This window comes from Enhydra lutris, unplaced genomic scaffold (assembly GCF_002288905.1).
Source record: "Enhydra lutris kenyoni isolate GAN:26980312 unplaced genomic scaffold, ASM228890v2 scaffoldscaffold39, whole genome shotgun sequence".
NCBI lineage: Eukaryota > Metazoa > Chordata > Mammalia > Carnivora > Mustelidae > Enhydra > Enhydra lutris.
Genome location: NW_019154123.1, coordinates 24,484,453 through 24,509,167, shown reverse-complemented (window position 1 = coordinate 24,509,167; position 24,715 = coordinate 24,484,453). Strand labels below are relative to the sequence as shown.

At 41.3% G+C, this 24,715-nt stretch overlaps 1 protein-coding gene across 1 annotated transcript in view; it reads right to left on the bottom strand.

The window, feature by feature from the left end:
- The window catches only part of LOC111154991 (poly(ADP-ribose) polymerase family member 14), a 50,814-nt gene that overhangs the window by 17,703 nt on the left and 8,396 nt on the right, over nucleotides 1-24,715 (bottom strand). The window contains 7 exon segments of the mRNA XM_022514970.1: nucleotides 1,934-2,012; nucleotides 4,140-4,361; nucleotides 4,883-5,119; nucleotides 6,005-6,713; nucleotides 6,765-8,307; nucleotides 12,352-12,588; nucleotides 14,876-15,118. Of these exon segments, the coding sequence (XP_022370678.1) occupies nucleotides 1,934-2,012; nucleotides 4,140-4,361; nucleotides 4,883-5,119; nucleotides 6,005-6,713; nucleotides 6,765-8,307; nucleotides 12,352-12,588; nucleotides 14,876-15,118 (3,270 nt within the window).

Sequence of the window (24,715 nt, the reverse complement as noted above, 5' to 3'; positions counted from 1 at the left end):
AAACCATAAGAGACTCTTAATCTCATGAAACAAACTGAGGGTTGCTGGGAGGTGGGGGGCGTAGGGATAGGGTGGGTTGGGTAATGGACATTGGGGAGGGTATGTGCTATGGTGAGTGCTGTGAAATGTGTAAGCCTGACGATTCACAGACCAGTACCCCTGGCCCAAATAATACATTATATGTTCATTTTTTTAAAAAGGGTATTCACATAATAAGAAAGTCATAGTGCTTACATGAGCATACATCAGTCTATTTATTAATATGCTTATATAATGGTAAATTACACAAAATTTTATTTATGATAATCTCTATTTCTTAAGAAAAGATAGAGGTTTAATATAGAAAAATATGCTTCATAACTACTGATTTCAATATCTGTGATTTAAGCATTCTTCTATGTGATATATTTCACAGCACTAAATATTCTTTTTTAAAAAAGTTGTATGTGTGTGCATGGGCCATACCTGTGGCTCTCTATCTCTCTCCCTCTTTGTCTCTCCACTTTGTCCATAAGGGCAACCCTTACCCGCAAAATTATGAGGCAGATGAACAGGCAGTTTAAGCTCCCGGAGAACCCTGTGTTTCTGGCCAGAGAACCTAGAAAATGGGCTCCCTTCAGCAGAGAGTATAGGAGTCCCAGACAGGTGAAAGCTGGAGAAGGTAGCCCCTATTCTGTGTACAAATACAGAGCTGGAGCTGCACATGTGGGGACAGACCCAAGCTGCATGGCAAAGACCTTGAGAACTAAATTAACATTGGAACTGCTGCCCACCCAGAAGGTGAGACAGAGCGCTTAGAATTAACTTAATTGACTGACCACCTGCTAAAACAAACAAAACGATCACCATTTTCCAGAAGATTTTAATAGGACCCAAGTTTCACAACATAATATTTAAAATGCCCAGTCTATAACCCAGAATGGTTTGTTCTGTAAGGAACCAGGAAAACATGATCAGTTCTCAAGAATCAAGACACTCAGTTATAGACACTAATCTCAAGATGATCCAGCTGTTGGAATTACTTGACAAAGACTTTAAAGCAACTGTTATAACTGAGGTCAAGGCAAACACAGCCGAGTGCCTGAAAACGATCTGGAATGAATGGAAAAAGAGGATGCTCTGCAGTTTACAATTTATAAACCATAAAGAAAGGAACCAAATGGACACTTTAGAGTTTAAAAATACAGTATCTGAAGTAAAAAAAAAAAAAAAAAAACAAACTCTGGATGGGCAGTGGACAGAGAAAAGAGTCCACGAACTTGGAGGTGGGTCAATAGAAATTGACCAACATGATGAACAGAGAGAAAAGAGACGAAAAAAGGAAGAGGAAGAAAAAAAGAGAGATCCCAGGGCCCATGGAATGCTATCAAAACACTTCACATTCAGGTTATTGGGGCACTGGAGAGAGACTAGTGTGGTAAACTAATTAAAGAATGACTGAGGGGCACCTGGGTGGCTCAGTGGGTTAAGCCTCTTCTTAACTCAGTGGGTTAAGAATGCCAGAATGACAGAAATCCCCAACTTTGATGGGAAACATACTCATTCTGATTCAAGAAGCCTCAGCAGACTCTAAGCAGGAGTTTGGATAAAGTCAAATGCAGCATGAGCAGCTCTGACACAGCAGAAGCATTTGGTTAGTGTTGTCTCTCTAAATGTACCCGTTCCTGCAAACACCTGTCACATCATCCTTAGACACTGGTAGCCATGTCACTACTCACAAGCCCACTGTAGAGATTATGTAATTTACCCATCTGCTCTTTCCCTTCAGACCACATGAGCCCAGCCAATGCTTTACATACTCAGGGGTATGGGATATAATTTAATATCTTCTTTATCACTAGCTGATTCTTTCATTAGAATCATCACTATCGTCTTTCACTGAACAGTTATTCAACAACTAGAAATAATTTCTCATCTCATAGCTTTACTGAACCTTGTGCATCTTCGGCCTTGGGCACTTTGGCACTGACAAAATTTCCATTCGTCCTTCTGGCAAATTCATCTAAAAATGCCTGGAAATACAAAGACAGTTTTGACTACTACAGTCCTCCATAGATGAATAAATCTGATTCATCAGGGATTTTGATCTTACATGAACACATACTTAGGAGAGAACAACTCTCAAAGTGTTACTCTCAAAGAAATTATGAAAATACTACATATAATTCTGTTTTTACAAATGCATTCTAGGAAAACTATTAAATAGGTGACGAAAGTTATAAATACAAGCATGTTCATTACACACTATTTGTAACAGAGAAGAAACAAAACAGTTTAAAAATCCAACAGGGAAATGGTTAAATAAATTTTGGTATATCCGTGTGTTGGAATGTTTAGCGGCCATTAAGAATTCCATTTTCAAAGAATAGTTAGTGGAATAGGGAAATTCTCTTTTTATACTATTAAATTAAAAAAAAGAATGATATGAAATTGCACTATATAATCCCACTTCTAAAGGTGCACATGTATAAAAGAAGATTACAATGAAATGCGATAAAAAAAATGTACGCATTTTGTATGGTTCAAAGTTTCCACAGTGAAGTACTGGTTTCATAATCAATAAGAGCAAGTATCTTGCCAGTTGTAAAAAACACAGTAGTTAAGAGAAAGACAGTCACAATGACAGCAACCACTTCCATTTTTTTTATTTCTTATTTGTCCCAGGAGAGGAATCTCTTGGGGAGTAGTGTTCTCTGAAGTAAGAGGCTGGTGTATGTATTTTAGGGTTAATGAACCTGTGAATTCCATTTCTTTGCCTGGTGGGGACATCCTCAAATCATCACTTTCTTCCTCCTTTAAACAAGCAAGAGAGATTTGGGGCGGGGGGTGGGGATAAGTAACATCTCTGCTAAAAGATTGATGCAATAATGGGAGGGGGAGGTGGGGAGACTACAGAGCCAGGATCCCAGGCTCACAGGATTCCAGGGGCGGCCAGGCTGGCTGGCAGGCAGGCAAGCTCCGTGTGTAAAGGTGGACTGTTGGTTGATGGACTCTCTAGCGCCGAAGATGGTGCTGGTATTTCTAGTCCCAACTCTCCTACTCCCATGGGGATGTGCTGAGTTCATTCTAACTACACCTTTCAATTGCATCTCATCCTGACATTCTCCTAACATTATTTACAGGACCACAGCCATTTTTCCTCTTACTTAGAGGACTACAACTTTTATATTAAGGACTAAACTTTCTATGTTCACATGGAAGGGAATCCTAGAGATTAAAGGAGGATTGAGGGATGTCAGCTCCACCATCATGTACAGGCCTTATTTGGATTGTGATTCAAACAAACAAGCTATAAAAACAAAATAAGGCAGGAGCACCTGGGTAGCTTGGTCAGTTGAGTGTTGGGTTCTTGGTTTCCACAAGGCAGGAGCACCTGGGTAGCTTGATCAGTTGAGTGTTGGGTTCTTGGTTTCCACTTGGGTCATGATCTCAGGGTGATGAGATCGGACCCGGCCCATGGGGTGGGAAGCCTCTGCACTCAGGGGGGTCTACTTGAGATTCTCTCTCTCCCTCTCCCTCTCCCTCTGCCCCTCCCCCTGGTGCAAGCGCATGTACACATGCATGCACTCTCGCTCTCTCAAATAAATAAATAAATCTAAAAAAAAAAAAAAAGACAAAACAAGGCATTTGTAAGACAGTGGAAATTTAAACATTGACTTGATAACTGAGGAAATAAGGGAATGATTTTCAGTTTATTTTAAGTGTGAAATAGTATTGTGGTCATGTTACTTTTTAAAAAGAATCCTATTGCTTAAAATAAATACTGAATTGTTTATGGGTAATGTATTTCTAGGATTTGTTTGGAAATAATATAGGAAGGAGGGAAATAAATAGAGATAGAGATGAAACATACTGGCCATGGGTTGATAATTATGAAGGTGATAATGGGTACAAGGGAGTTCATTCTACCATTGTCTATTTTTATTTATGTTTGGAGTTCTCCTTAATAAGAAGTTAATTTTTTTTTCTATATCCATAAATTTGCTTGATATTTCCCATGCTACAACTAGTCTACACTACTCCTTCACTTTCCTATACGGGAAATACATGGAAGAAACAACCTAATAGACCAACCAACAAGACATTTGAAAACATTAGCGCTTGGCTGCCAAAATAACCAGAAATGAGTGAGACTGTACCTGAATAGTTTCGTGATCACTTGGGTGCAGCAGAAACTGAACCTCTTGTAAAGCTGTCAGTTGAATCTTGCTACTAAAGTTTAATACTTCTGAAGTTATTAATTCAGCAAAAACAGTTTTAGGAAACCCCAGATTTCCAGTTCCTATTGCTGGAAATGCAATTGATCTTAAGAACAAGTTCTCAGTGATTTCCAGACATTTCCTGATTATGTCTCTCATGACCTGCAAAGCACAAAGCACATCTTTATGCATCTCTCCTAGAAATGGGAGTTAGAACAAAAAGGACAAGAATTTAGCAACTTTGTGATCTCTGTCTGCTCTTCTCCTCTCAAAAGAGGTTAAGGGCCGTCAAAAAAGGAAAGAAAATCACACAGCAGACAAGGAAAAGGGAACATCAGAGACCCTCTAAAAAGATTCAAACTCACTCAACAAGGAAAGAAAGAAACAAAGCAACTACTGTTCTAATCCTTCATTCTTTTCCATTCTTCATGCCCTCACCTTCCTATCCTCACTAAAGCTGTGTCATCTTCAATAACTCTTCTCTGTGCCCCAATAATGACTGAGCAATGTAATCAGTTTATATTATTAACTAGTCTTCAGGCGAAGTCAGATACGGCTGAAAGAAATGGCCATCGTAGTAGAACCCGCTGATACTGAGACAGACAGAGGCCACCCTACATTATAGGGAGAGGCGGGTCCCAAGGGTGACCGAGTTTCCCAGAGAATCTAGAACTTGGCCCCACCTTGTGTGAAGACGTGCACCCATCTCTCCACTTCGGAGCCACTACATGAAGCACATTCTGGCAGTGCAGATTGTGTCCACTGGTTTGGAGAACTGTGCCCATGCCAACAACCACTGCTTGGCCGACTCTGTCCAATTCCTCCTGGAGCTTTGGCCCCGCTTTTGTCACAAGGGCCTGAGAAAGGTGTCCTGTATTGAGCCTGAGATTCACGGGAATGGAGTTGACAAGAACATCAACCTTGAAGACAAAAACAATTTGTTTCAGATACTAACAAAGAGCATTCACCAAAGGATCACTATATTTGAGCCCCTGGGTTTGACACTAGAGGGGGGAAGCGATGACGATTAATTTCAGAGATTGAAATACCACCCAAGGCAAAGGGTTACGAGATGACTGATTTAAATAACACTCCAGGATGACAGAGAGCTGTCAAAAAGCAAGATATAAACAGCACAGGGTTTCTGAAAGAGTGCAGAGGCCACTGTCTCTTATGGGGTCTGGGAAATGGGAATCAGGGCAGCAGGCAAAGGGAGCAGGGCAGTCATAGAGGAGGGGATACACCGGGGAGGTTGGAGCTGTGAGCAGACTGGTTTGATCGGACAGAGCTTTTCTAAATTGGGATCGATTAAAACACCAAGAGAAGAGAGGAGAGGGAATGTGAAAAGTGATATTCAAAGCTGCACGGCCTGGGTCACCAAGGAGGACTATAGTTCACCCTGGTTCGGCGTCATTGACAAGATTCCTGTCCTCTGCCCACATCAAATGCTCTAATTTTTTGGTATCTGCCCTCAGCAAATGTGACAGAAAATTAACCTTAGATTTGCCAAAATGTGACAGGTATAAAGGCACTGAAAAAGTATACATGTCAAAAGGTAAGATAGTATCGTGGGGTTTTGCATTTACTGGCAACCTCACGATTTGAGTACACTTGCAGTTCCCACAATCGACTGGCTGGTCTCTGCGGGTCAGTGCCTCAGCAAAGCCTCCCAGTCTTCGAGGAAACCACTTCCGAGGCTGGGAGGAAGAGCATGGAGGTTCTTCCCCTGGGTCCTAGTCTGCCTTGGGCTATAGGCTAGCTGGAGTTGCGGGGGCTCTACAGGCAGGGACAGAAGGGACACTCACGGTAGCATTCTGCACATCTCCTTCCACCAGCAGGAGCCTCAGGTTTCCCTGGGACAATGAAATCTGTCTGTTTCCAGGAACGTTTGTCAAGACCGGCTGAACTGCCTGTGATAAACCGGGCAGAGGACCCGTCGGAGGCGGGGCGCTCTCAAATACGGTTTTCACAGTTTCCGCAAAAGCCTGGACAGTCTTCTCAGATGTATCCACAAGGTAGATCTCTTTCAAGGTGTGTCCGTCCCGCTTGAACTGGAAGTTTTTCTTGATAGCCAAAACAATCACCTTCACACACCGGGCTAAGGGAAAGCCCCGGGCTCCGGAGCTGATGGCCGGGATGGCTAGGGACCGGCACTGGTGTGTCTCAGCCAAATGGAGAGTTTCTTCTACAGCTCTCTTTAACAGGAGCATGCACTTCAGGTCCTCGCCGTCCTTCCACCTGGGCCCCACGGCATGGATCACATGGCGGTACGGGAGCTTTCCAGCTTTTGAGATGACGGCACTGCCGGGGGGGACCTTGCCCCTTGTCTTCACTATCTGGTCGCAGTCCTCTTGGAGCTCAGGGCCAGCTGCTTTTGAAAGAGCTGCTGCCAGGCTGTTGCAGAGCTGCAGGTCCTCGTTGGCGGTGCTCACCACCACCTCGACAGGAAACCGGGTCAAGTCGCCCTGCTGCACCATCAGCCAGACTCCAGGGGCCAGCTCCACCCGAGACAAGCTGCTCTGCTGCATGGTCAGCGAGACTCCCGGGGCCAGCTCCACCTGGGACAAGCTGCTCTGCCCATCCCTGCCCCCTCCCTCCCCCTCCCCTCCATTCTCCTGTAGGTCAATGGAACATCCAAACAGCCGTTTGACCTCTCTTTTATAATACTGTGCTTTCTCCTGGAAGAACTGGCTGACCAATGGCCTATCGATACGGACGCTTTCAATACAGATGGAATTTACGGCTTGCCTGACGATGTTCACCCCCTCCAGGACTTTGGCCTTTGGCCCAATTAGTAAAATGCCCTTTTCTTTATTTTCAAGATTGAAAATTACCTGAACATTTGTTGTCTTTATCTTTTGCCAGAATGGCTTTTTTTCTATCCTTAAATAATCAATGATTACAGGAGGCTTTATTTTAATCAATCTCTCTATTTTCGTGTGTTTTTCCACAAAGTCAAAAAGCGAGCTATAGGATTCATTCACTTCTCTCACACAGCCCGCGATGATGACCTCCGCTTTGGTTTCTGAAGTTAATTCATCGATTATTACAGTCTTTGAGGAGGAGTTGTGTCTCTTATACAAGCTGTGAGTGAGCGCTTTCCACTTCTTGCCATTTAGAACTTCCCGGTCGTCAATGTTGATGCGCTTGTAACTGAAGGCACTGACCATTTGTTTTTCGGCATCTAACAGGACTTTAGGGGAATAGCCGATTAAGAGAACAGTTTCACCCTCTAGCTCACAAACAGCAAGAATTTTCTGTGCCATGAAAAGCGACTTCGAGAATTCTGTACAGTCTCCTTTTTGCAAAAACTGGAAAATCTCAGGGGGAAGCCGGATGCTTTTTTGAACCATGGTGCACATCTCTTTCTGTATTTCACACTTGGCTTTATACACGTCTGTGTAGAGGCCTTTGAACCACACGTGCTGAGAGGCTTCATCATAACAAATCTCCATATCTGGGCACTCGGTGCGGAGACGCCCAAGGACATCTCTGTGACACAAAAGAAAATACCTTCCTGGAGAAACGGCCACTATCTCCTTTAGACTTTGCTCTTCTCTTTTAATTTTTTGAGTGGTACTTTCTATTAATTCCTTGACTTGTGGCTCAATGTTCTGTACATCCTCTGATCTCCCCACTAAGGTTACAATCCCCTTAAGGGTATCAAATTCAATCAAAATCCTGTCATCTCCTACATTATTTTTTATGGTGTCCCACACTACGGGATCCACTTTAAAGGGGGTAACTTTATATTTGGACCTGATGTTAGAGAATGCTGTGGAAACATCTTCCTTCCAGTTCCTGATTCTCAGTCTACCTAGACAGAATAATGTGGTCGCAGGTCTGATGGTAACTTCACATCTGAGTTCGGACCATATTAGATCACTGTGACAACGTATCGCTTCCTCATTTATCTCATCAATCAGATGCTTCTTTTTCTGTAAGAACCTCCATAAGGGAAGATCTAATGATTCTCTGAATGGTGCTGGAAGCTTGATCAGAGGTTTCTCCTTTCCGTACAAGGCCGTGCCCAAAGAGGTGTAGTATGGAAACACAGACAGTGGCATATTATTGAGGTCAAGTTTCTTGGTCATGATGGTGTGTAACACTTAAAAGGAAAGAAATAAAGTAAACCCAGTGTTACATGTTTCAAGTGAAAAAAAAAACAACAACACTTTTCTCCTAGGGAAAAAAAAAACCCTAATGATTGTAAAATTACGATGTTATAACATGCTATTAAAAAGCAGCACTACTCTCAAAGTGCTCAGATATAAACTGATTTTTATTAATATTACATAGCTATCCCTTGCTTAATGGAACCTTTTCCAACCAAGATCACTCTATGTTGAAATTCCATTAAGTAAATTCTATTTTCTGTTTTCTGGTAACACCAATATATCACCACCAGGTTAATAAATAGATAAAAATTTGTTCACAAATATGGGGGTAATGTTTGCCCCAGTGCAAAGAATATTCTGGTGCCCAAAGCAAAGCTCATGTAAGAATCAAGCTATTTTGCTGTTTTCTGTACCGTCTCACAGTTTTAGGCTTCCTAGCTGATTTAGATTCCTTTAATATCTCTAACAGGAGGAGCATAACGATAATTATCAGAGCTGACCATGCGTCAGACCCATTCAAAGTGCTTTCCATATATTTATTTATTTCAGCCTCCCAGCAGCCCTCTGAGAGGCAGGATTATTATCATCCCTATTTACAAATGATAAAACTGAGGCTAGGGAAGGTTAGGTAACTCAGTTAGGGTGATGTAAAGGACAAATCACTGAGCTCAGATTTGAGCCAGGGTCTGTCTAAGTCCAAAGCCCATGCTCTTGCCCCTTTTACCAGGGGTTCCAAACAAGATCACCTCACAGCCATTGGAGAGCCCAGCCCCTGGGACCTCAGATTCAGTAAGTCCTGCACCTCCCCCTTGTCCTTGCTATAATCCCTCTCCTGCCACTTCCATTGGAGCAGTCCCTACAGTGGGATGTGTGTGTGTGTGTGTGGTGGGGGAGGGCGTACTCTTCTTCCCCTTGTATTAGTTATGAGACAGGTACAGGGAGTCTAGGAAGGAAGAGAATTAGAATGAATTCCAATAACAACTTGGATTAAAATAACATCCTTGCAGAGAGATGTTAAAAATAACTTCACCTTGTACATGATTGTCTCCTAGGCATGGAGCCAGACGTCATCAAAAGAACATGGCCTTCAGAGGCCAAGACCCACAGCCTGAACTTCCCAATGTGGCTCTGTAAAGGCTCCAAGCCTAGGCAGGACCAGGGACCACTAATGTGTACTTAGGACCCACGATGTGCCAAGCACATTGCAGGCATAATTTCATTTGATCCTCACAAATTCCTCTGAGGCAAGTAGTAATGTGGGCCCTGTTTTACAGATGAGAAAACAGGCTTTGGTGGGTTAAAGTAACTTGCCCAACAGTGGACCTGAATAGGCATTTTTCCAAAGAGGACATGCAGATGGCCAACAGACATGCATGAAAACGTGCTCAGCACCACTAGTCATTAGGGAAATACAAATCAAAACTATGGTGAGGTATCACTTCACACCAAGCAGAATGTCTAGTATCAAAAAAGACAAGAAGTAACAAGTGTCAGCGAGGATGTGGAGAAAAAGGAGCCCTTGGGCACTATCGGTCGAATGTAAATTGGTGCAGCCACTGTGATGCATGGATAACGAGGACAGGGAGATACAGGCTTTCAGCTATGGAACGCATAAGTCAGAGAGAGGAAAGGGACAGCATAGGGAATAGAATCAATGATACTGTGATCACGCTGTAGGGTGACAGATGGCAGCTACACTTGTGGGCAGAGCATATGGAGTTGTTGAATCACTGTGTTGTCCACCTGAAACTAATGTAACCTTGTGTGTTGACTATACTTCAGTAAAAACATACATAGGGGTGCCTGGGTGGCACAGTCAGTTAAGCGTCCAATTCTTGGTTTCAGCTCAGGTCACGACCTTGGGATTGTGAGATTAAGCCCCCCATCAGGTTCTGCACTCAGTGTGGCATCTGCTTAAGGTTCCCTCTCTCACTCTCTGCCCCTCCACCTGTGCTCTCTTTCTCTAAACTATATATATATATAAGATAGATAGATATATATATAGATATATAGATATATAGATATATATATACACACACACATATACATCTATATATATATATATATATATATATATATATATATATATATATACATATATGTATAAAGTAAAGTAATCAAGTAAGTTACCCAAGATCACAAAACTAGTAAGCACCAAAGCCAGGATTTGAAATCTGATCTGTCTGACTCAAGAACCATCACAGATGTCACCTTACTGTGCCTTAACTTCTCCATCCTGTTTCCTCATCTTCAAGAAAAAGTTACAATATGCATGGCATTACTAGGATTCAGTGAGCTACTGTAGCAGAAAATGCAGCAAAAGATCTTACCTAGAGTAGGTATTAGGTAAGAGTTCTTTTCCTTAAGATTCTGTGAATCAGATTTTGTAAAACTGAACAAAATTAATTCCAGAGTAAGTGCTCAACTTATTCCTCTCAAATAATCTACATAAAATGTAGACTGCTAAGTAAATTGTGTTTTTAATCCAGCTTTAACTACAGTTGGCCTCCTTACTAATAACCCATTGTAAGGGGTGGGACAGGTGAGCAAATGACTGGCAAAGAATGGAGAGTTTAAGAGCATAGATTAGCCAGACTAGCCAAGTTCAAATCCTGGATCTGTCACTTACTAGCTGTGTAAAAGTAGTCAAGTTATTTGCCCTTTCTGTGCCTGTTTCTCATGCGTAGAACAGGGATTAAAGTAATAGCAATGCCCACAGACCAGGGTCTGCGAGTGCACTTTGCAGCACCCTGCAGAGCTATGCAAATGTAAGTCATAATTATAAGAAGGAGAGGCCAAAGAAAGAAAGGGAAAATCGGTGTATCTCAGATCAGAGAGAACAGAGTTCATGAGTTTAGATGAGGAGGCATGGTCAGCGTAGTCAGATGGTACAGAGAGGTCAGGATGAAAGGGAACCTTTGAGAGTGCCCTACCGCTCACATGTGTGGCTCTGCATAAAACAACCCCAATTAAATAGTTCCTATTATTAGTCCTATGTGGGTAATGTAGACATTCCGAGGACACACCCAACTGCCCCTGGCCTTCAAGAGGTCTGAAGCCCCACCATAAACAGGAGGCTCACTTCTACAGTAGGCAGCTTTATGGAGCTCCCTGCCTGGGCCCAAGCCCAAACTCTGGGAGATTGAAAGAAATTGTGACAGAAGCTCCTCTTTTGTCCCCTTGCCCAAGGAACACTAGAACTTTCATTCCATTTTAAGCCAAAGCATACCTTCACCCCAGTTTCCCCAACTCCTCAAAGCCAAAGGGAGTTTCCTCCACGGATCCCCCACAGAGCAGTTTATCTTCGGTGGGTAGAATACCACGTGATGTGTCTTATGCTCCCCCTGTTGGTCCCAGACCCACTGTTCCTTCTCTTCCTAAGGAGGCTGGCCCCCTAATTCCCACTCCTCAGCCTTCACCTCTGAACATCGAGTGGAATCTCCAACCTGACACTGTACGTGCCTCAGAGAACTGGCAATCAAGTATCGACAAAACCCTCAGAAGTGTTTCCCTAAGGTTCAGCTGAACATGGTTTTCACAGGGGTGCCGCGAAGAACAATGCAGCGGACATCCACTGGACCACCCCTATCAATTTCTGAATGGTGACACTGACAGGTGAAAGGGAAGTAGTGATACATTAAAGGAAGTGTATGTGTTTCTGAGTATTTCTTTACCCAACCTTATTGGAATTAACTTGAGAATTTCTACCAAGTATACAGCTAAAACACAGATAATCTTTTCTTAAATACAGTATTTCAAAGATTGTAAGAATTACGGGGTTTTCACTATAGGCAGAGACTCATGAGAGAATCTCCTTGTATCTTTCAAAACTGGGCCCTGCTTCTCCGAAGCTGAAATCACTGGACTCATTAACTATCATATCCCAGATGAACAGGATTACTAATTGGATTTCCAGTGAAATTTATGAATTAAAAAATAAAATGCATCAGAACTCAACTGATACCTGTTAAGATCTGCTAAAATGGCTTAGAGTCTGTGAGGTAGGTTCACAAAATCAGGCTCATAGATATTACCTTTTTTGTCAAAAAACTCAATCAGAGCCGAATTCTCTTCAGGCAAACACTCAATACTGGCAACTCTCCCTCCTCCATTTTGAGGATTTTCAAATAAACATTTCAGATTATAGTCATCAACACCAGGTGGCAGGTTTTCAACCCTGATTGTTCTTGTCACTTCCAGAAGTCTCGGAGAAAGCTGGAGTTGTTTCACGAAGTGATGCCTGACACAATTGTCAACAAATTTCACAGCATCTACAAATCAAAATCAATCAGTCAATCCGTCCATCCATCAGAAAATTATTATCATACTTTTATGTTATACAGAAGAAACTGTCTGAATATTAACTGAGATAAAGGAGATAGCTAAGTGCTCAATTTTTAGAGGCAAGGTCTTCATTTCTATATGAGAATTTACACGCTTACAACTCCTGGTCGGAAGAGTAACACACATGTAAATGTTTTACCTGGCGTACTGCCACTGAGCTGTGTCCCTCCTACAGGTACAGCTCTCTCCCACCCACCTTGACGTCCTACCTGAGTGTTCTCTCTGCAATACAAATCTCTCACTCCCCTCCTTTCTCAAGTCCTATGATGGCTCCCTTAGCTAGCCTTAAAATGCCCTTGGTTGGCTATTTGACTCCAAACTAATTTCCAAACATCACTTCTGGTTACCCTCTGCCATTCCTTTTATTTTCTTTATTGCCACAAAAACTAGTCATTATTTTGAAAACCTTATTCTCTTTTGCCTTGCTATATATAACCACCTGTACCTGAAATGCCCTTCTTGGGTTTTTTTTAATCCTGTCCTATTCCTCTTTCAGGACTGACACTGTTTATCTCTTTCAAATTAATAAATATCGATAGTGGGCTCACAATGAGCCAGGTACTGTGCTAGGATCTGGGGAGCCAGGCACTGTGCAAGGATCTGGGGGTAGAGAGATGAATATAACAAGTACTTGAAAATTTACCATCTAGGAAGGGGTGGGGGTCTTGAAAGCACACAAATGGCCTATTGTGGGATCAGATGAGGCAGGAAGACAAATAGTGGGAATCCCACAAGGATTGCCAGAGTTAAGTGGCTGCTGATCTGAGTTTTGAAGGATAAAGAGGAGTTAAGCAGATAGATTAGGGGAGGAAACTTTTCCTGCAGAGAGAAGAGCAGTGGCAGGAAACAACAGTGTATTGGGGACCTGAGAGACTAGGGCCACTAGAGTATAAACAAAGCCACCTTGTTTGGGTCCCCTTTCCTCTCATTCCCCACAGCCTGCCGCTTACAGTGGAAGCAGGCAGCTTCTTCTCTTGTGTCTTCATTTTTCATTTACATATGGGTCTCCAGCTCCATAGGCATTCCTCAAGGGCAGGGACCAAGAATTATTCATCCCTGTACTCACAGCACCTCAACAAGTGCCTGGCACATTGTAGGCATTCAAGATTTTCGATTAATGAACAAAAGCAAGTCCATTTAGTTTTTCCTTTATAAGAAATAATAATAGATTTGACATAAGAATAGCTCCCTTCGTTGAGTCTTTACCATGTGTCAGGGGATATACTAAGAGCTTTGCACACATTGTCTCATCTAATCCTCTTAGAAGCTGTATCAGGTAGGTCATTTTTCCTCCACTCTATTAAGGACAGAAGTCAAGCACAGAGGGGAGTAACTGGATAAACTCCGAGAATTAGTCAAATGGCGGAGCTAGAATTCTGACTTCACCATCCTCCTGCCACGGCCATGACATAGCAAGGGCTCGGATTAGAAAATGCCGTGGTCCTTCTAAACATGACTCCTCACACAGACCTTGAAGAGCCCTCATTCCCTGCATCACGTACACTTCCTCTCCTGCATGCGGGATGACCATGAAAGTACTAAGAAAAATACATAGAAAAGGACGTAAGGGAAGAGGCTATGTAGAGGTGGGCAATGGGGTTCAAATCCAAGAATTTATTAGCATCTCTGCACCTCTGTCTCCTCAACTGTAAAATGGGGAGTAGTAACAATGTCAAAAGGTTATTAAAAGGAACCAATGAGTTAACACAGGTAATGAGCTTGGCGTAGTACCTGACTTGCAGTGTCTCTAGATGAGTGTCTGCCATTATCAGCATTATTGCATTCCAGTAATTCCAGCTTGGTAACATAGATCAGTATTTACTTCTCCCAGTGAGATAATGCATGTGAAAATGCTGATTCTTCTGCTTGAATCACTTCTATAAGCTTAGACTTTAGATATATTCTTTTTGGGTGTGTTATCTCTGTCTCTCTGTCTATCTCTCTCTCTCTCTCTCTCTCACACACACACACACACACACACACACACACACACACACGATGAAGTCTGATTTACTAAACATACCAGAATTTAGTTTTAAAACAAATTTGCTTCTCTTTCAAAATAAAAAAGCACCTATATTAACCTATATTAATTTCCTTTTAACAAATTAAGAGAAAAAGTCAAGCTTTCAGAGACATTGAATTAGCTAGGTGTCTCAAATCCCAAAGTGGGGCGCAAAGAAGATTGGCAAATGCAGGATCACTTGATCTTACCCACATGCGTTGGAAAGGTAACTACAGCAACGTCAAAATCCTGTAATACTTCCACTTGAAAAGCATCATTGGACAGGCCACTTACATTCTCCACTATCAAAATTAACATTATATCGGTTACATTTGCCTTGAGATTTTCAAATGCAACCGAAAAGGAAGTATTTTCACATTCTGCTGAGGTATCTTCCATTTTCTCTGATCTTCTACTGGGAGAAAGTTCTGTACCCACTTCTTCTGACACATCTGATTTTAGAAGAACAAAAGAGGTGGAAGATGTTATATTTGTCTGACATGGTCTTAGCAAATTATCATAAGATGCTGTCCTCTTTCTTTTTCAATCTCTTGGCTAAGTCAAATAAAAAAAGATCTGAGAAGACTTTTCGCTTAATTTAGTTAAAAATAAAATGTAGCATGTAACCATCTATTATTGTTAAGTTTGGTTTTTATTATGCCCTTTTCTGCCTCGTCTCTCTGAGGAAACAGTCTTTCATCGCCTTGACATATGCTTCCAACAAGTGCTTAATTTTAGTTATGGAACTCAGTTTCTCCAAAGCAATGGACATGTTTATTCATCCTTGTATTGCTGGCATCTGGCCCATACTTGAGGCTCAAGAGTGTTTGCTGACTTACAGCTTGGGCCACTGAAGGAGAACAAGACTATCTGATGACGTAACACCTGAGGCTCCAAAAAGTAATATGCTTTCCTCACTGAAGAGAAGAAAGGATACTCACTGAATGACTAAGGAATATATATATATATATATATATATATATATATATATATATAAAATAAAATGGTCTAGAGAGCTGTATGTATACATCAAGCTCACGGATCAGCAATCCTCCCAGCCAGCCCATTCCCCTCCATCGTTGGCCCTATGTTGAGTTCCATCTGTGCATCAGGTCAATCCCACACTAGGCTTGCCCAGTGCACCAGGATGCATAGGATATAATCTTCAGACATTCTGTGAGTGACTGTTCAACTGGGGCCCTTATTATGTTCAAGGCACTGGAGGTGTGGAGAGGGGTGCATACAAAAAACATCACATAAGAAACTTATAGATTTTCTAATGGAGGTATACAAGAAAAATGATGAAAGGATCTGACATTTTATAAATGTTTATCACGACAGAGTAAAATGCTACACGCTCACCAAATCCATTTTGTTTTCTTTCTGGGCAACAGTTGCCAGACTTCCCACAGCCGAGTTCACGTGGCTAATGGAATATGGGTGGAAGTGTGAATTGCGCTTCCACGTCTGGCAAGGACAAATCTCCTTTATGTGAATTTCCACTCTCCTTGGCAGTAACTTTGGAGGCCGCATATCAAAAGTAATCTTGTCAAAAGATGGAAGGAACCTGGGATTCCTGAAGCAGTCTAGACTCCCCGCTTCCCCAGCTGCTGACCCCAATGACCTGTGATGTGGAGGGGTATTTGTTACAGCAGTTAGGTGACCCTGACACATACTCCTGTTTTGTGCAGATGTAACACCATGCACTCATGCCAAATAAAAAATAATTTAAGGTCAATAATAACACAGCATTCCATGAGACAGGTGTGACAAGGCTGAAGGACTGCTGAGCTGATGGTGAGGTTGTCTGAGTTCAACCCCTGACTCGGCCACTCTTTAGCCATATGACCTCAGGGATGTCTCTTTACAAGAGAGTCCTGGATGAACTGAATGGTAACAGCCTTTCCAGCAACATAGTTTTATAACTTTATGACTAGTAGGGGCTTCATCACAAGAGAGGCTTGCTTAACTGCCAAATAAAGGGCAGCACCAATCCAGCCAGGAGTCCGAGAGACATAGAAGGGGACGGGGCTGCCCTGGAAAGGCTTCAGGAAAAGGAGAAGCTGAGCGGATCTTGAAAGCCCTCTAGAGTTTAGATATAGAGAAGTGGGATAGAGGGGATTGTGGACCCCAGAAGTATAGGCAGAGTGCCATGACTGCGCCAGACTCCTTAGGAAATTGTGATCTGACCAATGAAGCTCAAGGAACACTTGTGTGTAGATGTAAGAAATGAGGCCAGAAAAGTTGGCTTCATCCAGGACATGGTGTGAACTTTACCTTGTAGTCAGTAGTAAGGGTGAATTGTGGAAGGTTTCTGTGATAAGAAGGACAGGATATTTAGCAGTAGAAAAAGGGCCGGTCAGATTTAAGGAAAAGGACATCAGATACAGAGAGACCAAGCAGGGTGCTCCTGCCATGTTGGATTTGTGAGGTAATAATGGCAGCCTGGCATGAGGGAGGGACAGATGATGAAAACCTTAAAAAAAAAAAAAAATTAAGTCTCTGTGACTAACAGATATGAAGGCTAAAAGAAGAGAGGTGATCAAAGTTTCCAGTAGGTGATGGGCAGACTGGTTGTATACTTCAAGAGAAATAAGGAAGCCAGAAAAGGTACTGGTTTGAGGAAGAAGATGATACAGGTGGTTTTGACATGGTGGCTCTAACATAATTTCCAACAGTAAGGTCAGACACAAGGTCCGGAATTTAGAAGAGAGTCCAGGGTGGAAATGTAGAGTTGAAAAAGCCAGAATTTGCTGACCACAAGTGACCAGTATCTCTCTGCTCTTGCATGTCTCTCTTCAATGGGTTCTTCCAATTGTTGGTTTCCACCTTGCAGACCCAACCCAACTCAGCTTAGCCTGGAACAGGACATTAGCTCAGTGCTCACATCCTCTGGTGTTGGTGTGTGGCTTGACTGACCTGTCCTTCCTCTGACTACTGCTTGCCCATCTCCAACTTTACACCCAGGGTTTCAGCATGCCTGGAGCACTCAGAGCACTGGATTCTCTATTCTCCTCACCCTTGAAATGTGGGACCTATTAGGGAAACACCCTCTACCCTGATTTTGCTTGGTTGTGAAAACTGTCTACACCATTCCAATTAACTTCAAGAGTCCTAGCCTTAGGGTCACAGTCAGGATTCAGGTTGGAGCAACCAAGTGACAAGGGACCTCCTCTTACATCTCTGAAGGGGGCCAATGACACACTTTGTTAAAGACTGCCCACCTTCCTGGCTGCATACTATCATTGGAGTCTGAGTCATGTAAAAACAGGGCAGCAAATGAGTCTAAAGTCTCAGGACAATGAAAAGTCCATTAGTGGGGTGGGGCTGGATGGCTCTTCCTGAGAATATCCTTGGTGTAGTAAGCATATCTGAAACAGTACTGACAAATCAGTTAAGACAGAGTTAGGGTAAAATCTATGAATCCATAAGAAACACAGACTTGATTAAAGTCTAGACCCAGGAAATGGTACAGATATAAATGTACCAATATAAAACCACATTGGTCTAAAATTGAGCTTGAGGGTACAGCGCATTAGGCATTTTCCAAGAATAGATAAGGATTTAGGGAGACAGAAGCAAGATGGCAGAGGAGTAGCAGTCTGAAATGACATCAGATCCCAGGAGTTCAGCTAAATAGTTATCAAACCATTCTGAACACCTACAAACTATCAACAGGAGATAGAAGAGAAGTAGAGCAGCAATTCTAGGAACAGACAATTGACCACTTTCTGAAAGGTAGGACGAGCAGAGAAGTGAATCCGAAGCGACAGGAAGATAGACCGTGTGGGGAGGGGATGGCTCCCAGCAAGCAGTGAAGCAGTGGAGCACAAAATCAGAACTTTAAGAAGTCTGCTCCACTGAGGGACATTGCTCCAGAGGCTAAGCAGGGATGGAGCCCTCGCGGGGATAGTATAGTCTCAGGTCCTGCAGGGTCACAGAAAGATCGGGGGTGTCTGTGTGTGGCACAGCTGCCAGGTACCAGAGCGGGGAAGCCGACTACAGAGACAGAGCTGAAGAGTGAGCTTTCAGATCGGGATAACCTTAAACCATGATCCAAAGCACAGTCAGACCACTGCTCTTCAAGCAGAAACCCCACAAGTGGTAGATCCAGGGAGGCTCACCTTGCTGCTCTGGGAGAAGCAGCATGGCAGGAATCTGCTGGGTGTGGAGACTCCAAACGGGGCTGTTCACCAGAGATAGAAATGCCCAGTCACAGGCTGGATGAACACGGAGTGTGGCCAGAGACCAGGAAGACAGAGGGGATTGACTGCTTTTCTCTGAGGGTGCACTGAGGAGTGGGGCCCCGAGCACTTGACTCCTCTGGGCCAGAGATTGGGAGGCTGCCATTGTCATTCCAGTCCTCCAAAGCTCTATGGAAAGCATTCAGGGAACAAAAGCTCCAAGAGTGAACCCGAGCAGATTACTTAGCCTGGCCCCTGGCACGGGTGGTACAATTCGCCTTGGGCAAAGACAGTTGAGAATCATTACAACAGGCCCATCCTGAAGAAGAACAGCAAAAACATCCAGCCAAGACCAAGTTCCCAACTCAAGGAGAACAGTGGCACTCCAGAGCTAGGGGAAAGTAACACATAGCATTCATGGCTTTTCCCCCATGATCCATTAGTCTTGCAAAGTTAATTTTTTTTTAATTTTTTTTTCTTATTCTATTTTTTTAACTTTTCCCTCTTTCTTTTTTTAATGTTTTTTAACTAGTTTATCTTAACAATACCTTTCTTAAAAAAATCTTTCTAAACTTTCATTGTTATAGTCATATTTTATCCCTTCATTGTATTTAACCTTAATTTTTTGTATACATATAGGTTTTTTCTCCTAAAAAATTTTGGGATATAATTTCTTCTAATAGCTCAAAATATACCCTAATCTAGCACATGGCTTTGTTTTAGTCCCCAGCCTGAGCACATTCCCTTCTTCTTTTTTCTTTTTCTAACCAACTTATCTTATCAATTCCTTTTTTAGAATTTCTTAAAAATTTTTCATCTTTATAGTCATATTTCATTCCTTAATTGTGTTTACCTTATTTGTGTGTGTGTGTGTGTGTGTATATATATATATATATATATATATATATATATATATATATAAAAGCTTTTCTTTCTGTAACATTTTGGGAGGTAGTTTCTTCTAAAAGACCAAAATACACCCAAAATCAAGTGGGTGGCTCTGTTCTGTTCTATTCAGATGAATAGACGTTATATTAATCTATAAATAATAAAAAAATTATATATGTATGTGTGTGTGTGTGTGTGTATAGATATATAGATATATAGATATAAATAAAATTTTAAATTTTATTTATTTTTCCCCCATTCTTCTCCCCCTGGTTTTGGACCTCTTCTGATTTGGTTAGCATACTTTTTTCTGAGGTCTTTGCCACCCTTTTAGTACTTTATTCTCTCGTTCATATATTCTTATCTGGATAAAATGACAAGGCCAAAAAATTCACCACAAAAAAAAGAACAAGAGGAAGTACCAACGGCTAGGGACCTAAACAATATGGACATTGGTAATATGTCAGAACCAGAGTTCAGAATGACAATTCTCAAGGTGCTAGCTGGGCTCAAAAAAGGCATGGAAGATATTAGAGAAACCTTTTCTGGAGAAATAAAATCCCTTTCTGGAGAAATAAAAGAACTAAAATCTAACCAAGTTGAAATTTTTTTTAAAAAGCTATTAATGAGGTGCAATAAAAAAAGGAGACTTTTTCTGCTAGGATAAATGAGGCAGGAAAGAGAATTAATGATATAGAAGACCAAATGACAGACAACAAAGAAGCTGAGCAAAAGAGAGACAAACAACTACTGGGAGAATTTGAGAGATAAGTGATACCATAAAACAAAACAATATTAGAATAATTGGGATTCCAGAAAAAGAAGAAAGAGAGAGGGGGGCAGAAGGTATATTGGAGCAAATTACAGTAGATTATTTTATTATAGTAGAGAATTATTATAGCAGAGAATTTCCCTAAATAGAACATCAAAATCCAGGAGGCACAGAGAATCCCCCTTAAAATCAATAAAAATGGGTCCATGCCCTGTCATCTAATAATAAAATTTACAAGTCTTAGTGACAAAGACAAAATCCTGAAAGCAGCTTGGGACAAGAAGTCTGTAACATACAATGATAGAAACATTAGATTGGCAGAAGACTTATCCACAGAGACCTGGCAGGCCAGAAAGAACTGGCATGATATATTCAGAGCACTAAATGAGAAAAATATGCAGCCAAGAATACTATATCCATCTAGGCTATCGCTGAAAATAGAAGGAGAGATAAAAAGCTTCCAGGACAACAAAAATTAAAAGAATTTGCAAACACCAAACCAGCCCTACAGGAAATATTGAAAGGGGTCCTCTAAGCAAAGAGAGAGCTTAAAAGTAGTAGACCAGAAAGGAGGAAAGACAATATACAGTAACAGTCACCTTACAGGCAATACAATGGCACTAAATTCATATCTTTCAATGGTTCCCCTGAATGTAAATGAGCTAAATGCCCCAATTAAAAGACACAGTGTATCAGAATGGATTAAAAAAACAAAACCTGGGGTGCCTGGGTGGCTCAGTGGATTAAAGCCTCTGCCTTCGGCTCAGGTCATGATCCCAGGGTCCTGGGATCGAGCCCCGCATCGGGCTCTCCGCTCAGCAGGGAGCCTTCTTCCCTTCCTCTCTCTGCCTGCCTCTCTGCCTACTTGTGATCTGTGTCTGTCAAATAAATAAATAAATAAACAATCTTTCAAGGAAAAACAAAACAAAACCCATCAATATGCTGTAAACAAGAAACTCATTTTAGACCCAAAGACACCTCCAGATTTAAAGTGAGGGGGTGGAAAACAATTTACCATGCTAAGGGACATCAAAAGAAAGCTGGGGTGGCAATCCTCATATCTGATAAATTAGATTTTAAGCCAAAGACTCTAATAGGAGATGAGGAAGGACACTATATCATACTTAAAGGGTCTGTCCAACAAGAGGAGCTAACAATTTTAAATATCTATGCCCCTAACATAGAAGCAGCCAACTATACAAACCAATTAATAACAAAATCAAAACACATCAACAATAATACAATAATAGTAGGGGACTTTAACAACACCCCCTCACTGAAATGGACAGATCATCCAAGCAAAAGATCAATAAGGAAATAAAGGCCTTAAATGACACACTGGAGAAGATGGACATCACAGATATATTCAGAACATTCCATCCCCCCCAAAAAAGAGAATACACATTCTTCTCTAGTGCACATGGAACATTCTCCAGAATAGATCACATCCTGGGTCATAAATCAGGTTGTAGCCGGTACCAAAAAGTTGGGATCATTCTCTGCATATTTTCAGACCACAATGCTCTGAAGCTAGAACTCAATCACAAGAGGAAAGTTGGAAAGAACTCAAATACAGGAAGGCTAAAAAAATCCTACTAAAGAATGAATGGGTCAACCAGGAAATTAAAGAAGAATTGAAAAAATTCATGGAAACAAATGAAAATGAAAACACAACTGTTCAAAATCTGTGGGACACAGCAAAGGCGGTCCTGAGAGGAAAGTATATAGTGATACAAGCCTTTCTCAAGAAACAAGAAAGGTCTTTAAATACACACTAACCCTACACTTAAAGGAGCTGGAGAAAGAACAGTAAACAAAGCCTAAACCCAGCAGGAGAAGAGAAATAATAAAGATCAGAGCAGAAATCAACAAAATCGAAACCAAAAGAACAGTAGAACAAATCAACGAAACTAGGAGCTGGTTCTTTGAAAGAATTAATAAGATTGATAAAACCCCTGGCCAGACTTATCAAAAAGAAAAGAGAAAGGACCCAAATAAATAAAATTATGAATGTAGGAGGAGCAATCACAACCAACACCAAAGAAATACAAATAATCATAAGAACACATTATGAGCAACTATATGCCAGCAAATTTCACAATCTGGAAGAAATGGATGCATTCCTAGAGACATATAAATTACCAAAACTGAACCAGGAAGACATTAAAAAAAAACCTGAACAGATCCATGACCAGTAAAGAGATTGAAGCAGCCATCAAAAATCTCCCAACAAACAAGAGCCCAGGGCCAGATGGCTTCCCAGGGGAATTCTACCAAACATTTAAAGAAGAATTAATTCCTATTCTCTTGAAACTGTTCCAAAAAATAGAAATGGAAGGAAAACTTCCAAACTCATTTTATGAGGTCAGCATTACCTTGATCCCAAAACCAGACAAAGATCCCACCCAAAAGGAGAATTATAGACCAATATCCTTGATGAACACAGAGGTGAAAATTCTCACCAAAATACTAGCCAATAGGAACCAACAGTACATTAAAAGGATCATTCACCATAGCCAAGCGGGATTTATTCCTGGGCCTCAAGGCTGGTTCAACATCCACAAATCAATTAATGTGATACAATACATTAATAAAAGAAAGAGCAAGAACCATATAATACTCTCAATAGATGCTGAAAAAGCATTTGACAAAGTACAACATCCATTCTTGATCAAAACTCTGCAAAATGTAGGGACAGAGGGTATATACATCAATATCATCAAAGCCATCTATGAAAAACCCACAGCAAACATCATTCTTAATGGGGAAAAACTGAGAGCTTTTCCCCTAAGGTCAGGAACACAGCAGGGATGTCCACTATCACCACTGCTACTTAACATAGTACTAGAAGTCCTAGCTTCAGCAATCAGACAACAAAAAGAAATAAAAGGCATCCAAATTGGCAAAGAAGAAGTCAAACTCTCACTCTTTGCAGATAATATGATACTTTATGTGGAAAACCCAAAAGACTCTACTCCCAAACTGGTAGAACTCATACAGAAATTCAGTAAAGTGTCAGGATATAAAATCAATGCACAGAAACCAGTGGCATTTTTATATACCAACAACAAGACTGAAGAAAGAGAAATTAAGAAGTCAATCCCATTTACAATTGCACCCAAAACCATAAGATGCCTAGGAATAAACCTAACCAAAGAGGCAAAGAATCTGTACTCAGAAAACTGTAAAGTACTCATGGAAGAAATTGAGGAAGACATGAAGAAATGGAAAAACGTTCCATGCTCATGGATTGGAAGAACAAATATTGTGAAAATGTCTATGTTACCTAGAGCAATCTACACATTTAATGCAATCCCTATCAAAATACCATCAATTTTTTTTCAAAGAAATGGAACAAATAATCCTAAAATTTATATGGAGCCAGAAAAGATCCCGAATAGCCAGAGGAATGTTGAAAAAGAAAGTCAAAGTTGGTGGCATCGCAATTCCAGACTTCAAGCTCTATGACAAAGTTGTAATCATCAAGACAGTATGGTACTGGCACAGAAACAGACACATAGATCAATGGAACAGAATAGAGAGCCCAGAAATAGACCCTCAACTCTACGGTCAACTAATCTTTGACAAAGCAGGAAAGAATGTCCAATGGAAAAAAGACAGTCTCTTCAACAAATGGTGTTGGGAAAACTAGACAGCCACATGCAGAAGAATGAAACTGGACCATTTCCTTATACCACACACAAAAACAGACTCAAAATGGATGAAAGACCTCAATGTGAGGCACGAATCCATGAATATCCTTGAGGAGTATACAGGCAGCAACCTCTTCGACCTCAGCCACAGCAACTTCTTCCTAGAAACATCACCAAAGGCAACAGAAGCAAGGGCAAAAATATGAACTATTGGGACTTCATCAAGATCAAAGCTTTTGCACAGCAAAGGAAACAGTCAACAAAACCAAAAGACAACTGACAGAATGGGAGAAGATATTTGCAAATGACATACCAGATAAAAGGCTAGTATCCAAAATCTATAAAGAACTTATCAAACTCAACACCCAAAGAACAAATAACCCAATCAAGAAATGGGCAGAGAACAAGACATTTCTGCAAAGAAGACATCCAGATAGCCAACAGACACATGAAAAAGTGCTCCACATCACTCGGCATCAGGGAAATACAAATCAAAACCACAATAAGATACCACCTCACTCCAGTCAGAATGGCTAAAATTAACAAGTCAGG